The 15,491-nt window shown below is 31.4% G+C and overlaps 1 protein-coding gene across 5 annotated transcripts in view; it reads left to right on the forward strand.

Moving 5' to 3' along the window:
• LOC141451503 (neuropeptide CCHamide-1 receptor-like) overlaps positions 1 to 15,484 on the forward strand; it is a 202,730-nt gene extending 187,246 nt beyond the window's left edge. For 2 of the 5 annotated variants that reach the window (XM_074122942.1, XM_074122943.1), the window contains exon 2: positions 14,677 to 15,484. In XM_074122942.1, the coding sequence (XP_073979043.1) occupies positions 14,870 to 15,283 (414 nt within the window). In that variant the 5' untranslated portion in view covers positions 14,677 to 14,869 and the 3' untranslated portion in view covers positions 15,284 to 15,484. Of the gene's footprint in view, positions 1 to 124; positions 598 to 1,828; positions 2,074 to 2,988; positions 3,186 to 3,924; positions 4,122 to 14,676 lie in introns of those variants that run through there. The other 3 variants (XM_074122941.1, XM_074122940.1, XM_074122944.1) reach the window with 3 other exon arrangements.
• Positions 15,485 to 15,491: the final 7 nt, after the last annotated feature.

Consider the following 15,491-nt stretch of genomic DNA (forward strand, 5'->3'; position numbering starts at 1 on the left):
TGATGTATTTATTAACGGAAAACATTTAACGCAAAAATCCTCTTTTAAAAATTATGTTCAGAGAGGGGCATACTTTTAATTCAAATGATCGCAATTGATTTAGTGATAAGGTTATCATAACGGTTATAAAATGGTGCCATTGTAGAATAGTAATAGGTACTGGGGAAGGGAAAATCATCTACAGAACTAAACCTACAACAATTAGTAGGTTATAAATTTGAAGTGTTGAGTGCAAGTGAATGAGGTCTTACTTGGATATCAACGCATTAGATTTTATAAGAAAAGTATGAATTAGGTTAAAATCAATTAAGACAACCATAAAGTTAATCTATTTGGGTGATTAATTCATGGTTAAGAAAGAGTGGAAGAATTGCAAATTAAACATTATCAAGTGCATAATGGCGCCAAGAAAAGGGAATGTTTGCATTTCAGTCTCATGGCTGGTTGTTCTAAAGAAGACACATTTTCTTACTGTAATCAATGTTTGGGGATTATAAAGTCATAGAGACTGATAAAAGTTTAAAAATGTTGACTTTTCTAATTCGAGAGACACAAATTTCACTGATTTGGGATTTGAGAGATTTTATCAGTTATCTCGTAAGTATATTATTTATTGTTACTTATTGCAAATCAAAAGTTAGTGCAGCATGAAATTAATCATTTTTGTGTAGTTTCCAAAAAACCCCACTTGTTTTAAGATTTATATTTATCTGCGCCTTGAGAGGAGAAAAAATAATAATGACAGATTTTGGTAATTTTCTACAATCACAAAAAATAGCAACTGGATACCAAAATTTTCTCTGTTTCTGTTGATGAATGTTATCCCCATTGATTCAGTCAAAAATAATATTCAAAATTTTAGGCTGAGTACGACTGAACAAACAAAGAACATTTAATTGAAAAATTATGTTTCATCCCATCTAAAAGCATATAAGCTTCAGTTCATTAATCTAAAAGCTTTCACGATTTAATCATTTCCAATTTTAGTAATCAGAGAGAAGAACAGTTTGATCGACTGATGCTTAATACTGTGTAAAACAATCATACTCTATAATTGCAACACGGGCAAACGTCCGAGAGTATTCCACATAAAATTCTTGAACAAGAACTCAAAAAACGCTATTAATAATTCCTTGAAAGAAGAAAAAACTTAACCTAAATACCAAAGTACTCATATATAACGCGCTAATGAAACTGATTTGGACTTACTTCAGTCGGGCATTCTACCAACTCCAAATTCTATGTCTTAAGATTCTAATAACAGTACTTCTCTAATAGAACCACTCACTTCGACCTGAAAGTACTTTTTATTTAAGACCTAATCATTGCCTGTTACAAGAAATTTTAATCACTTCTCATTACCAGTTTTCTTCTTTCACCCTTCCTGACCCTTCTCAACCGTCGACTGACTGTCAAGGCGCAGGCCTTGTGAGATTAACTCAGCGATGGAGTGCAATAAAATTGACACATTATCCAGTAACTTTTCTTATGACATTGTGTCAATTATACTAGATTTATTAGTTGCTGGAGCTTCGGCTCTTAAATTTCTTTTAAGTTAAAAAAAAAAAATCTTGTACATGGACATCGATTCCTAAAAAAGTTACAGTTTATTATAGAAAAAAAGATAACTTTAATTTTACCTTTTGTTCTTGTAAAGTTGAGCTGCTGATGACTTCAAACACGGGACACTGCACTCAGTAAAATTCACCACCTGTGATTTAAAAACAAAAATGAAACATAAATAAAAGCTGTGTTAAAACAAAAATCAAAATTTAGATTATGTAAGGAAGGATTTTCTTTTTGATTTAAATGAGTTTTTCCTTTTTAGTTGGATTTAACTTAAATATCTAGAGAAGACCAGCATTATTAATCATAGACCTACATTATCTGCAAAAGAATAGTCAAACTTACAATAATACGGAGTGGAGAACTGATTAAGATGATAATATCAGTATACCAATTCAATAAGTAAGATACAACATAAAAAAAAATGTAAAGTATTGCACACAAAAAATTGCTGTGAAAGAATAACTTAAGATCAGCTTAATATCTGCAGATCTTTACATACACCAGGTACCATTTCTTTATTCATATGAATTCCATTCAATAAATCACTTCATTTAATATTTTAAAAATGAATAAAATATATTTTAAAAAAAGAATAAACAGTGACTCCACATTAAGTCTCACCAAAAAAAAGTTAAAATATTGTTCCGTAGCAATATTTTGAAAAGTCCCAAGAGTTTTGTGTGTGACCTTGAATACAGATTTTTTTCAGTTTTCAAGTCGGAAAACTGTTTAATCCAAATGCAAAAAGCTATTTTTTGAGTAACATTGTTATTAAAACTATTTTTATTAATAAAAAAAGTCATCTTTCCGAATTAAAGAAGTACTTAATTTATAGTTAACTTTAAAAAGTAGAAATTAGTCGGCCATATTGAATAATGAAATCCGTAGGTCCTTAATTTTCAGTACTTTAAATATGATAATCCTCCATAATACTAAGTAAATGGTGTTGGGTTTTAATTCTTAAAGTTTAATTAATGCATTGATAGCTAAGTCATTTCACATTCCATACTTTAATCCTAAAAAAGTAATTAATAAAAAAAGACTTACACTTTGAATTCAAGTTGCTAATGGAGGCCCACGAATAAGACTAGCCAGAAATGATGTCATAATGAAATGCTACCTAACTTCAAATTTAAATTTCCTTTTGTCTGACAAAGTTTTTATTTTATTTTGGAGGAAAATAAAATGAAAATAGATTTTATAAATTTTGTTTTTATTTAATTTTCATAATTCATTAGATTTTAATTACAAATATTTCTTATTGAAATTAAAACAAAAAATCTAACATCACTTTTTTGAAATATGTATTTTGTTATTGTAAATTGTATTTTTAAAAATTTTTTTTTTAGAAAATATGTTTTTCTTTGTTGTAAAATAATTTTAGGGGTAAAATATTAATTAAGGCCTTCTTTTTTTTAGATTAAATGAGGAACCATCTTGGTTTTTCGTCTCGGGTGATCCTAATATTCAATGATTTCATAATAATTGATTATTTCCTTGCGTTATTGTCGTGAGAAAATTATAATTTTTTTTTTGAAAAATCATTAATAAAATTATTTTGGATGCATAATTGATTGTTGAGTGATGTATAATATGGATCCTGAGTGCTTAATATGGTATGTAGAATTTAATTTTTTAATTTTATTTTGCTTTTCTGGTGATATCAATCAAATATCATTGTGAACTTTATCAATAATTTTATTTAAAAAATCCAAAGGCAGAGTAGAACTATGTGTTTCCACAATAGGCCCGGAATTTTAGGAACAAAATTCACCTATAAAAGGGTGATATGTAATTGGTTGTGAGTGATATTGCGCAGAAAGAACTAAATTGTTCTCTTTTCATGTCTAGTTTATTGTTTGATTGTACTACAATAGATCTACATTTTTTTTTTTTATGAAGAGTCTAAATGCCGTTACCATTATATTAGGTAAAAGAGAAATAAAATATTCGATTGACCAAATCAAACTTCTCTCACTCCGCTAATTTAGCCAAACAGAGACAGCTTCAAAATATTCATCTCCATGGTTTCTCTATGGATTTGACCTTTGGGATTCTGAAGTAGCTGATAATTAAGGTTTTATGGTTCTCTCAAGTGCCAGGTTGACTTTACTTAGAGTTTATGAAAGCTTTGAATTTTATTGTAGTCTATTAAACCACTAGTCTGGAGAAAAACAATCTATCCACATTTTATAAATGAGAATAAAATTTGATTCTGTACTTTCCACCAGAAAAGTAGATCTATATCAGAAAAGTCCAGGCAGTTTCCCTTCAAGTTGTTTCCTAACTTGTTCGTGATACTATGTAGTTTTTAGATGGTTTAATTAAAAGTTCCACAATTTGTTTTTTTCTTAGGTTAGCTTTTTGTACCCAGAAGATAGCACACAGAAGACTTAGGATAACACAGAATTAACACTCCTTCTTCGAATAATTATTGTACAGTAATAGCATTAGTATTTATTGGGATGGAATATAGCTTTTATTGATTGGCTGGCCTAAAAACAAAGAATGATAATTCGACAAAACACGCTAATGGAGCTAAACGACCAATTGCAAGTATAATCTCTGCCATTTATTTTTCCAATTCTGCAAATGAACTGTGTGAAATTTTCTTTTCGATCTATAGTCGAAGTATTAAATTACATACTGTATAACAGTAATTTATTCTATTTCAAGTATCACTGTTATAAGATATTGATTGATATGGTAATTGATGATTTAACAAAAAGTTTGGATAATATTGGTATTTTCTTATAAACGAACAATAATAGGCGAAATTTTCAAATTGTACCCAGCACAGTTCTGAGTTGATTAGATAAGAACATGTGGGTGTTCCTATTCTCCAGACTTTGCATTATAAAAATATTCTACTTCTTTATGAGGTTTGGAGTTTTCTAATAATCGTTGAGGTGCTCTTGAATGTACAAGAGCCGGTGACTCTAATGAAAAGTAGCCCCTGGAACAGGAGGCCAATTCCTCTTCTGCCATCATACGATGGCACCTTGCTTAGAAGAGATAAGTTTTTTGTTTTTTCAATGTCGTACCAATAGAAGTTTAGAAGTTTTGAAGTATGGCGTGTCTTTTAAACACTCGATTACCATCGGCCTGAATATTGGCGAGATCTCAAGAAGTTCTTCCTTGACACTATACCTTTTTTTTTTTTTTTTTAACTTTATCTAAAAATATTTACGCAAAATTACTTAGAGAAATTGTATGAGGACCATCCAACGATGACCATCATGAGTTGGCTAATACAGGGTACCGTTGAAGTGAATTCGAAGGTTGCTCTTTTCTGTTGTGCGATCACGAGGCCATCAACGCTTCAGTCTTCGGGGAGGATTCAAGGGAAGAGTAGTTAGGGACAAGTATGAGAGGATTGAAGTGTTGGGAAAGTTTGGAATGAAATTTGGTGTAATGGGATTTGGCTAGGTCAAGGACAAAAGGGATTTTTTAGGTCAGTGTGATTGCTAACGTTAAAAGGTGCGTTAAAAGAGATTGGATACGTTGACTATACTTATACTATGTTTATACTATAATGTACTATACTCATACGGTTACTATACTTATTATAGTAAATAACGATAAGATCTTTTAATGATAAACATTTTATTTAATTTTTGAGAGAATTAAAATGTTCTTTTAAGTGGCGATTGTGGTGACAATAAATATTGCCAACTTTTATCTACAAAAATTAATATTTATAAGAAGTAAGAGAAAAACGTTTCTTGACCGTTTTCTTTATTTTGTTTTTGAGATTTATTTTTTTCAACTTTTTTTCCTTTCCACTTTTTATTTATATAAAAATCTACTCCAAACCCTGTCAATAACTTCTCCCTTATCTCGAAATTGAGCAACATATTCCCTACAATAAGTAAAGGTAAATAAAAATAAAATCTGCCCTTTTGGCAGTAGGCAGAGAGAGAGTTTGCACGACATAAAAGCAACATTCCTTCTTTCTACTCTACACTTTTACTTACTTCCAATCTTTACGACAGGATAGGAAAAAGAAGGGTAGCGGTTAAATCCCTACTTCATGTTTTATAAACATTGGATCAAAATATTCTGGATTTTTTTTTTTTTTTTCAACGATGTTAAAAAAAGTCAGTTTTTATTTCTCAAGGTGAGAACTTTTCTCAAGTGAAAAAGAGGTTTTGGGTACTATACGGGTTTGAGTACCTTTTAAAATCCCACTTTAGTTTATTTGACGGTACTACATGTGAAACTAAAAGATACATTTTAAAGACATTATTAAAACAGTTTACAAATTCAGAAGAGAGATTTAATCTGCTTTGAAACTTCGTACACAAAAAAATAAAATAAATAAAGTAAAGCTTATTTTTTTTAGGGTGTGCTTTTTCGTCCAGCTACAGATTTTTTTTGTTGTTACCATCATTATGAAGTGATAATTCAGCCATAGGTGAAATTAGTCAGCTGGCTGTAAAACATCATAACAAACTGCCTCGCTCTTTATTAAGTTTTCCAATATCGGCTTGGCTATCACTAGCATCCTCGGATTCTATATTGAATGCTGGGCGACACAGGTGTTTATTATTGGCCAGCTTGGGGCTATTCAAACCCACATATTTATTATTCTAAAAAAAATTATTCATTTATCTAAATGCTGTACAACTTTATTGATAAGATAGTTTTTTTTTGGTTAACAATTTGATTACTTCTTAAGGAGTAAATCTATCCTTTTGCACTCCGAACGCAAATTAAAAATTAATTGAAATTAAAAACAAGTTAAAGGATTGAAATCTACAAATAACTGGAAATAATAATTTTCACTAAGAATAACTGGGTGCATTTTTAAGAGTAGCTGTAGTTCATATAGTTCATTCTTTGTTTCTTATCAGTTTGTTTCACACATTGCCTTCTAGTTCAGCGTTGATCCTCTATATTTTCTTCTGCATTCTGACTTCCCTTTTAATCCAACTCCATCATTCTTATCCTTCAAGCGGAATAAATTCCATGCTTAACTCCACCTCAGTTTTATATATACGAGTTTGTAGTATATATATACTAAAAAAATAAATCTTAAGTTTTCAAATTAATTTTATTTTCTGCTACTCTAGGAAAAATGAGTTTAAGATCTTCGTCAAATTGTTGAAATTGAGTCTTCACAAATTATAAGGTCTTTTTGAATCTGCATACTCTACTCTTCAGATATCTATGTCTTTCTGATGTGTGTGTGACCGGTTCGCAATCGGCATTTCACCTCTCCCTTTATCCTGTTTATTTCTATTACTGGATTCCCTTGATTTACTTTGTCTATGATTTCAACTTTCTTAACGTTAATATAAGTGAAATATTTTCTAAATATTCTATGAGGAATGTTTTATTTAATTGAGATGTCATTGATGAAAAGTCCTTATGATCATTCGCTCTTTTATGGGTGGAAAACTAGTCAATTTTTCCGGATCTTGGCGTTCTTGTGGGCAACCCAATACTCACACAATAAACATCGGGCCTGTTTGTAAATGTTGGTCATTATCAAATCACTCATATACGCATTGTTCTCTTTAAAAGATGCCTGTAATTTATGAATGGCTATACTTCAACGAGTTACGTTAATAGAGCTTTCAGATTGCAACGGAAATAACCGTTTTGAGAGCAAAAGGCGCCCGAGGCTTTTTCCGGTGAACAGACAACCTTACCCATAACCTAGAAGTGATTTACAAGATGCTCCTAGGAAGAGAAAAACTAAGTACAGAACAAGTTCTTATTCCTATTTTCTTCATCTCAATGTTAATCGGAGGTTTTTTTTCCATGTTGGTAAAATATCTTTATTTTTATTTAAAAAAATATACTTAGAAATAAAGGGAACATCACCCTATAAAATGAAGATAAGGGAGACAGTGAGGTGAATAATTCCCATCAGCGCTGTCTTGGAATCCGGGAGTTGGGGGGAAAAATTTGAATAATCCTATAAAAGTAAGTTACATACCCCCGATGCCCTCATTCCTTTTTTAGCTTGGAAGCTGCAACGTGCATGGTTTCATCATCATAAATTTGTAAACTTCCACTCTAAGGGCGCTTTTCTTTGTTACAAATTATTTTTAAAGCTTTTATTTTATTAAAATGCTTTAATTGAAAGTTTAACAAGACCAGCGCAACATAATTAGTATTTTTTTTAAGTCTCAAGTATAACTTAATCATCTCTATTACTTTTATAAATTTTTATAAAACAAAGTCTCGCTCTTCATTCAGAAATAACAGTTTCTATTTTATTTTTTTTTTAAATTAGAGTTAACTTTATATTAACTCGTTTATTACCTTTAACAAAAGTTTTTTGCAATTTATTTAATTAAAGTCAATTTATAATAAAATTATAAATAAAAATGTTATTAACTTAATGAGTGAAAGTTATAAGAAAATGGGAATTTCTTTATTTTTTTCTTCTATCCATATTATTAAATTACATTTCTGTTAAAAATTAAGTAATCAGTGAGAGAAATTAAGCAGACTTGCAACAATTGATTTTAATTAAAGCTAAAAAATAATTTAGACTTTAGTCTAAATGCTCAGTAAAAGATATCTCAATATTTCTAGGTATTAAATGAGTTTTTAAACTTGGCCAGATAAGTTATGAAAAATTTTGAGTAACCAGTTTTTGCAAGATTTTCTTGCTGAGTAAACATTGTGAAGTTTAGCTCAGGTTATGAAGTTTAGCCAGAATTGCGCAACACTATATCTAGTTTTTGGTTCACCCAATTCCATACTGCATTTAGACATCAAAAAAAGTATTTCCTTTTTTTACAGAACATGCTTTTTAAAACATTTTGAGATATTAGCAGTTATTTTTCCCATCTTCTAGTCTATTTTACGTTTCTATTTTCACCATAGCTGTGGTGTTATACCCGGGCTTCAGAAGTTGCTCCTATTTTTTTTTTTCTTTTTTCCTTTTAAAGAGGTGGACGGGCACTACGGCCAAAATAGATCTGTTAAGCCCTCCAGGGACTACTCTTACATCCTGCAGTATCCCGAGGTGATGAGATTACTATCACTAGGTTCTGTGGGGAAGTTATTTGAGCGGCGGAATCCAGCTGTAAACCATTGATTTTATTTGTTAATATTGCTGTAAGAGAATTTATAGTTACGTAATTCAAAGCATCTTTATTAAAAGTCTTAACTTTAAGCTGATCTTTAATTTGAAAATATACTCCACACTTTTCGACTAGAAGATTAATTTAACTGAAATATCAATTCAAATTCAGTATTAAAATGTCTAATATTCGTGTCAATCATCTTTCTGAGAAAATTCGGAGTTTTCAATGAAATTTAACAGTGACGAGAGAAAATCTTGATCACAATATATATTAATCTATTTTGCTCTAATTGGTGGGGTTTTTGTGATTCGCAAAGGGTTCGCAAAGAGATAAGGTAAATGTTTTATTTTCTTGTAATTAAAATAATATCAGCCTAATAATATTAACCAAGCTTGAATGATTAATTAAAATTTTGTGTTTGAAAAACTTCTGTGCTGTAGGGAAAGAGAAGGATTGCAATTTCCATTAATGATTTATTTTTTCATAATTTTTCCTAGGTTTTCTCTTTTTCATGCTAGCAGATTTTAATAAAATGTACAAGCCACATAAGAGGGCTTTTGTTTGAAACCTCTTTATATGGAAATTTATTTTAATATGTTTCTAGAGAGAAGGGAGTATTTGAGACTTCCTTTTGAATTGCAATTCCTGTAAAATGTGTTCCTTTACCAGATAGAAAAAAATTTTGACGTAAACACTCACAGGACTTTTTCTCACAATTAAATTTTATTGACTTCGTTCCAAAATAATTTTCCTACGGTTCTGGAGTGCCTAATCCTTTCAAGTTCTGCGGGGATTCTCTATTTGGGAAACTAGCAGTTTGGCGGAGCCACTGTCTTGCCAGTTTATGGGGGGGGGACTTTCCAAGTGCCCTCTCTAAGTATTCTTAAGATCTCTCCCTTCTCCTATCTTTCTTCAACAAGGTTGGAGAAGTGGAAGATTCAAAATATGGCTCCTCTCCGATATTTGGACAAGTGCTTAAGAAAGTTTGTGTACAGTGTCATGCCAGATAAAAATCCTGCCAACTTTTCCAATAGTCTTGGCGGATTAAAAAAGAGAAAATACCTGTTGACAGATCAAATTATATTGGAAAATTTTGCCTCTAATCAGTACTCATGATAACCGCAACATAGTCTTCCATATTTCTTGTTAATGCTTAGTCGTTTGTATCTGCATTAGTTATTGCCTAATTTTAGTTTCTAGTAGAACTATTGTAGGCTTTAACTTGGATAATTAAATGTAAGTCCATCCCAGTGATACGAACTGTCGAAACTTTCTAGGTTAACTTGCTGTATATTTGGTTTTCAAGCCATGATTGAAGCCATATAAAATTAATTCTAATTTAGTTTGGTTTAGTGATGAGTTCCATAACCAAGTTACAAAATCGGTGTAGTATGAGATGGATTTCCTTAATTAACCCTACAGAAAATCCAACCGCCTGATCATATCGCCCTTGATATTTGTATGCTTTGAGCTTTTTTTGCTTTCTCTTACCCCCCCCCCCCCCGTAAGTGGAAGTGTTGCAGTCGTGCAGATTTCCTGAACTGCCTGACCTTGCCATCCTTTTTTGATTTCGTACACTATTCAAGTTCACCCCACTTAATACAAAATTCCAAACTTCAAATACTGTAGCCATTCCATGTCACTTGTTTTGGTTCTTTTTTAAACACATTTCTTGTGCAGCATCACACAAGTTGTGCACAATATTCGGCCGCAATGTTTTATAAAACGGGCTGGCAAATAAACTGTAATCCATGCAGATATCAAGTTTTCCTAACATAAATTCTTTTTTTTTATGTATTTTGAAAATGATAATGTGATTTAAGAGAGAGAGAGAGAGGGGCAAACAGAAAACAGACTCTGGTAATGCGTGAAATCGTAAGTGATGAAACAATTATTTGAAGGACAAAATGTTTACAAGAACTTCAAAGTAATGTCGAAAAGCTTTAAGCTAATACTTATCTTAAAATGCGCACAAAAGCTTGAAAGTTTGTAGCTTTGAATTTTGTTGTTTAGAAAATTGTATAGATATTAATAGAAGCAACAATGCATATTGATTAGCTACCGTATTTATAACAAGAGCTTTGTAAAAGTTTCCCTTTAAGCTAAGGATAAATTAAAAGGTACTTTGTTCACGATACCCAAGTTGAAAAGCTGTTTATTTAGTATAAAGGCCGCCCACCAGAGAGTCAACAAATATTTGCAAGATTTATGTAGTTACTCTTGGCTGAAAGAAAACAAGCTTTACATTTTTTTTTTTTTTTAAGAAAGGATTTATTTTTATCGAAGCCCCATTTATTTCAAAAAATTATCTGGAAATGGTAAACATGTTTTGATGTCTCTTTAGACCTAAAAGCAGTTTTCAAAAAATAGTTTGTTTTTTTTCAATGTATTTCTGTCAAATGAATCTTTTCTTATTATTTCCTTCGCATTAATCGACTCGGAATTGTCATGGCATATTTAAAAATCTAACGCCTTTATTTAAAAACAAAATTCTGGAGATTTTTTTCGGGACTCAGGAGTTAAATTTATTTAATGAAAACTAAGGGAAGATATGATTTTAAGTGACACCAGGAAATGCTGGAATTTTATATATACTTACAGTGACTCCCATTAATATTGGGACACCTATTACAAAATGATTTAAAAGGAAAATGAAAACAACAGACAAAAGTTTGGAATTTTTTTTTTTTTTTAAATTACATTAGCAACATCTGTGGAAATTATATATAAGTATAAATCGATGAAATTCCAAACTGTTAGGTAGCACTTTTTGAAAAAGTGTAAAATAAAGCTCTCAAAAATATTGGGACACCAGAAGTGCTAGAGTTTAAATGTTCAATATTTAAAATCTCCTACTATTTAATAATTGGTTGGTAATAATTTAATAATTGCTTTTTGACTTACAATAGCCCTCAAACGATCAGGCATAGGTGAAAAAAGTTTTTGGTTAATTCAGGTGGTGTTTTTTTCCTATTCTTCCAGGAAACATAGTTTTAATTCATTTTTGTTAGATATTATTCGTTTGCTTAAAGCACTGGCTAAATATTGCCATAAATGTTCAATGGGATTAAGATCTGGTGACTGCGAAGAGGTTTGGAATACTTTTGGGCAATTATATAACAGTCACTGACGTATCACCCAAGCCGTAGGTTTGGGGTCGTTATCTTGGTAGAATTTAGAAGACCCTAAAATACCAATTGTTTGGGCACTTTTTTCAAATTATATTTTAATATATTACTATAAACCATTTTGTGCATCATTCCATCAATAAACACTAATTCTCCAAATCCTGATGCGGACATCCAGCCCCAAACCAGAACTGACCCACCTCCACCCGGAGGTGCAGCTTTAAAACCCTTTAAAGTTGGCTGTAAATTCTTCTTTTCGAGTTCAGCATTCGCTTTCCTCCAGACCATAACCCTTCCATCTGACTGGAAAACATTAAATTTTGATTCATCGCTAGAGTATATCATTCCAAAAGTCACTATTTACATTGGAATATTTTTCGGCAAATTTCACTCTCTTAACACGATTTATCTTACTGACAAAAGGATTCTTCCAGGCTACTCTACCATGATAGTCGAGTTTTCTTAGCACTCTCCGAACAGTTTCTGCTCCTTTTTTGCTCTCTGAACATGTCAAAAATTTCACATAGAAGTTTTGGAGCACTAAGTCGGTGATCTTTTTTAATTCTTTTAATATATAACGCTGCTCTCTCTCAGAGAGCAGTTGAGGACGGCCTTTTTGTGGGGTTGAAACAATTCTTTTTTCTTTTTGGTAACGCTTAATGTGTTCCACGCAGTAGATGTTTTAGGTCCGATCAGATTTTCTGTCTCTCTAACACTTTTTATTGTCTTTGTGCAAAGAAATTACAATTTTTCTTTGTTCAATCGTTGTATTTGTATTTTTGCGCGACATGTTACACCTGGCTTGATTTATATAAACTAATTTAATTATTAATTTCATATTGAATATATGCTTAAGGTATATATTTACAAATTGTATAAATATTCGGGCAAAACCTTGGACAAACTATAAATTATAATAGTGTCCCAATATTTATGAGAGGTAGAATTTGCTCTTATTATTATATATATTTTTTTTAATCTACCAAAACATTTTTATGTACTTATTTAAATAGTTTTTATTTAATTAATAGTAATTATAAAATGAAATGAATTTATAAAAATTTGAATAAATGGGTGCCACTTTTAATTTTCGTCAATTTTGAACTTGTGTGTGTACTGTCCCAATATTAATGGGAGTCACTGTATATATTTATTGGTAACCGTCCTGTTAGATCTCTCATGACATTACAATAAGTCCTGTTTGTCTGCCAATTCAAGCGTACCAATTACCTGGAGAACAAAGCAAACAAACAGCACCTGTTGCTGATCACAAAACTTCTGAACAATCATTAGTGGCTCATATTGGCAGTCTTTATCCAACATTTACTCGTTAGTTGGTAAATGACAATCATTACTCTGTAAGAGTGGTTATACCCAAGAGAAATTGCCTTGTCATATCTTTGACAACTAATTGAAAGTCCGTCCATTTACTTTTGCATCTGTGTCATATGCTTAATCATTCACATTATATCAGCTTATGTCTAACCCAGTAGTTAAAGTTACAGAACTACCAAGTAATACTAGTGGAACTATAAATAGCTGTAAGTGGATAAAGCAAGTTGAGATTAATGTGACTACTGTACACAGTAGAGTTAGTTGTTGACACTCTAGATTCTAGTAAAAGCCCACAGGGAACTTTACATGACTTTTCTTTGGAATACAAGTACAATTGATGAAATCGTGGCTAGCAACGATAAAATATTGTTTTCCATGTAAAGCGACGCATCTTTAAGAAATCACGTCTTATTTGCTTTCTTAAATAAAACTGGTATGAAAAACGTTCCCAACTACAATTGACAACGAACTTCAAAGCCACAATAATTAAAAAAATGAAATTAAAAAAAGAATAACGTAATTCATTAAAATCGCACTTTTGGTAAACCGATTTTCTATAAAATTGAAATTCTAGTGCGGCATTTATTAGGAGACGAAACTGTATCTTATCCTAAAATCATACTTTAGTGGTGTGCATTAAGTTGTACTTTTACGAAATTTGAAAACTATGTTTAGAAAATTTTATACTAAGATTAGAAAGTAAAATTTAAAAAGAAATGGAAAAGTTACAGAATGTAATATTGTAAAAGAATCCTTTAAGGAGTCTGCTGGAGCCCTTTATAAGCGTGCCAGTACATTATTACACAATCACATTACAGAGGAAGTTGGTACTAATTCCATAGCCTTAGGGCTTCGTTCAAAAATGGCTGCTGCCCTTTGTCAGCTTTAAGTGACAACATCCTCAGACATTCAGCTGGCGTACTGTGTATGACAGTCCTTGATTAAAACTGGGAAATTCTAATAATTTTTTATTTTGAAGTTAATTGTTTTTCTTTATTTTTCTCAACAGTTTTCAGTTTGCGCTAAACATTTGAGTACTGAGCCTTCCCTGAAATATATGTTGGGGGATTTTTTTTAATTTCCCTTAGGTGTCGCCTGGAAAATATATCTTTTTATTGGATAGTTTTTTTCAGTTTTTTGAAAATTTCTCGTGAACGGCTCATTTCGTTTAAACTTTGTTTACATGTTAAGTACGAATAGTTCTATAACTTTAATTTGAAACAGTTTTCTTTGGAAATAGGGGTATATCTAGGCGAGGTGGGTGGTTGGACATACCACCAAAGTGCTATTATGATGCAGTGTAAATATTTGTTTTCCCATCAGGTGTCGCTGAAACAGTACCATTTGTTCTTCAAGTCCACTTTAAACGCTTATAATATATTAAACACTAATAAGAATTAAATGAAAAAAAAATCCGAATCTTTTAAGAAAATGATATTTGTTAGTACCGCCTCTTACCATGACACCACTGAATGATATATGTATTTTACCTTTGATTATTTTGCTTATGTCTAGCCAGAAAATAAAAACTATTAAATTTCAGTGAAATATCTAAATGATTTTTCTAAACTTTCTTCTTTTCTTGTGTTTTTCAGATAATGCAGCTCTGCAAGGTGAAGAAGGTATGTTTAGCGGATTATGAAGTAAGTGGCCAGAGTCTGGAAATGTGAAGGAAATTCGATGTCCAGGAAGAAGATAATCAGATCATAATACATCTATAACGTATCTGATAGAAAATCATCTAGAATTGAATTATTGAACTGAGAAGAGAAAAGAAAAAAATACAGAATGGAATATAAAGATCAGTTGAATAATGATAGTTTAGTAAATACGACAGAGAATGCTATCACAGTCATACCCTACTCAGAACGCCCAGAAACTTACATAGTACCAATAGTATTCGCTGTGATATTCCTCGTCGGCGTCCTGGGCAATGGCACTTTAGTATTAATATTTATCAGACATCGTACAATGCGTAATGTACCCAACACTTACATACTAAGTCTTGCTTTGGGCGATCTGCTGGTAATCATCAGTTGTGTACCATTTACTTCTACAATTTACACGGTTAACTCTTGGCCGTATGGTCTGTTTATTTGTAAACTGTCCGAGGCTACAAAAGATGTTTCTATTGGAGTAACGGTGTTCACTTTGACAGCTCTGTCGGCTGACAGGTTAGTTGTAGTTTTAGAAAATAAATAAATTAAAACATTGGTAATTGGACAAAACAGTGGTAATTAACTGGCCAATTTGTGGAAAAATGTTTTCCACATGAGTTTCCTGGACAAAACTGCACTTAAAAGGTCGAAAAGAATAAATAAATTCGGAATTCTATTAAATTTGTCCATAAAGTTTTTGCAAACTGTTTTGTGAGATTGGGTTTCGAAAGGTTAAGGACCACTGGTTCATA

This window comes from Rhodnius prolixus, unplaced genomic scaffold (genome assembly GCF_049639745.1).
Source record: "Rhodnius prolixus isolate KJV_2025 unplaced genomic scaffold, Rpr scaffold_8, whole genome shotgun sequence".
Taxonomy (NCBI): Eukaryota; Metazoa; Arthropoda; class Insecta; order Hemiptera; family Reduviidae; genus Rhodnius; species Rhodnius prolixus.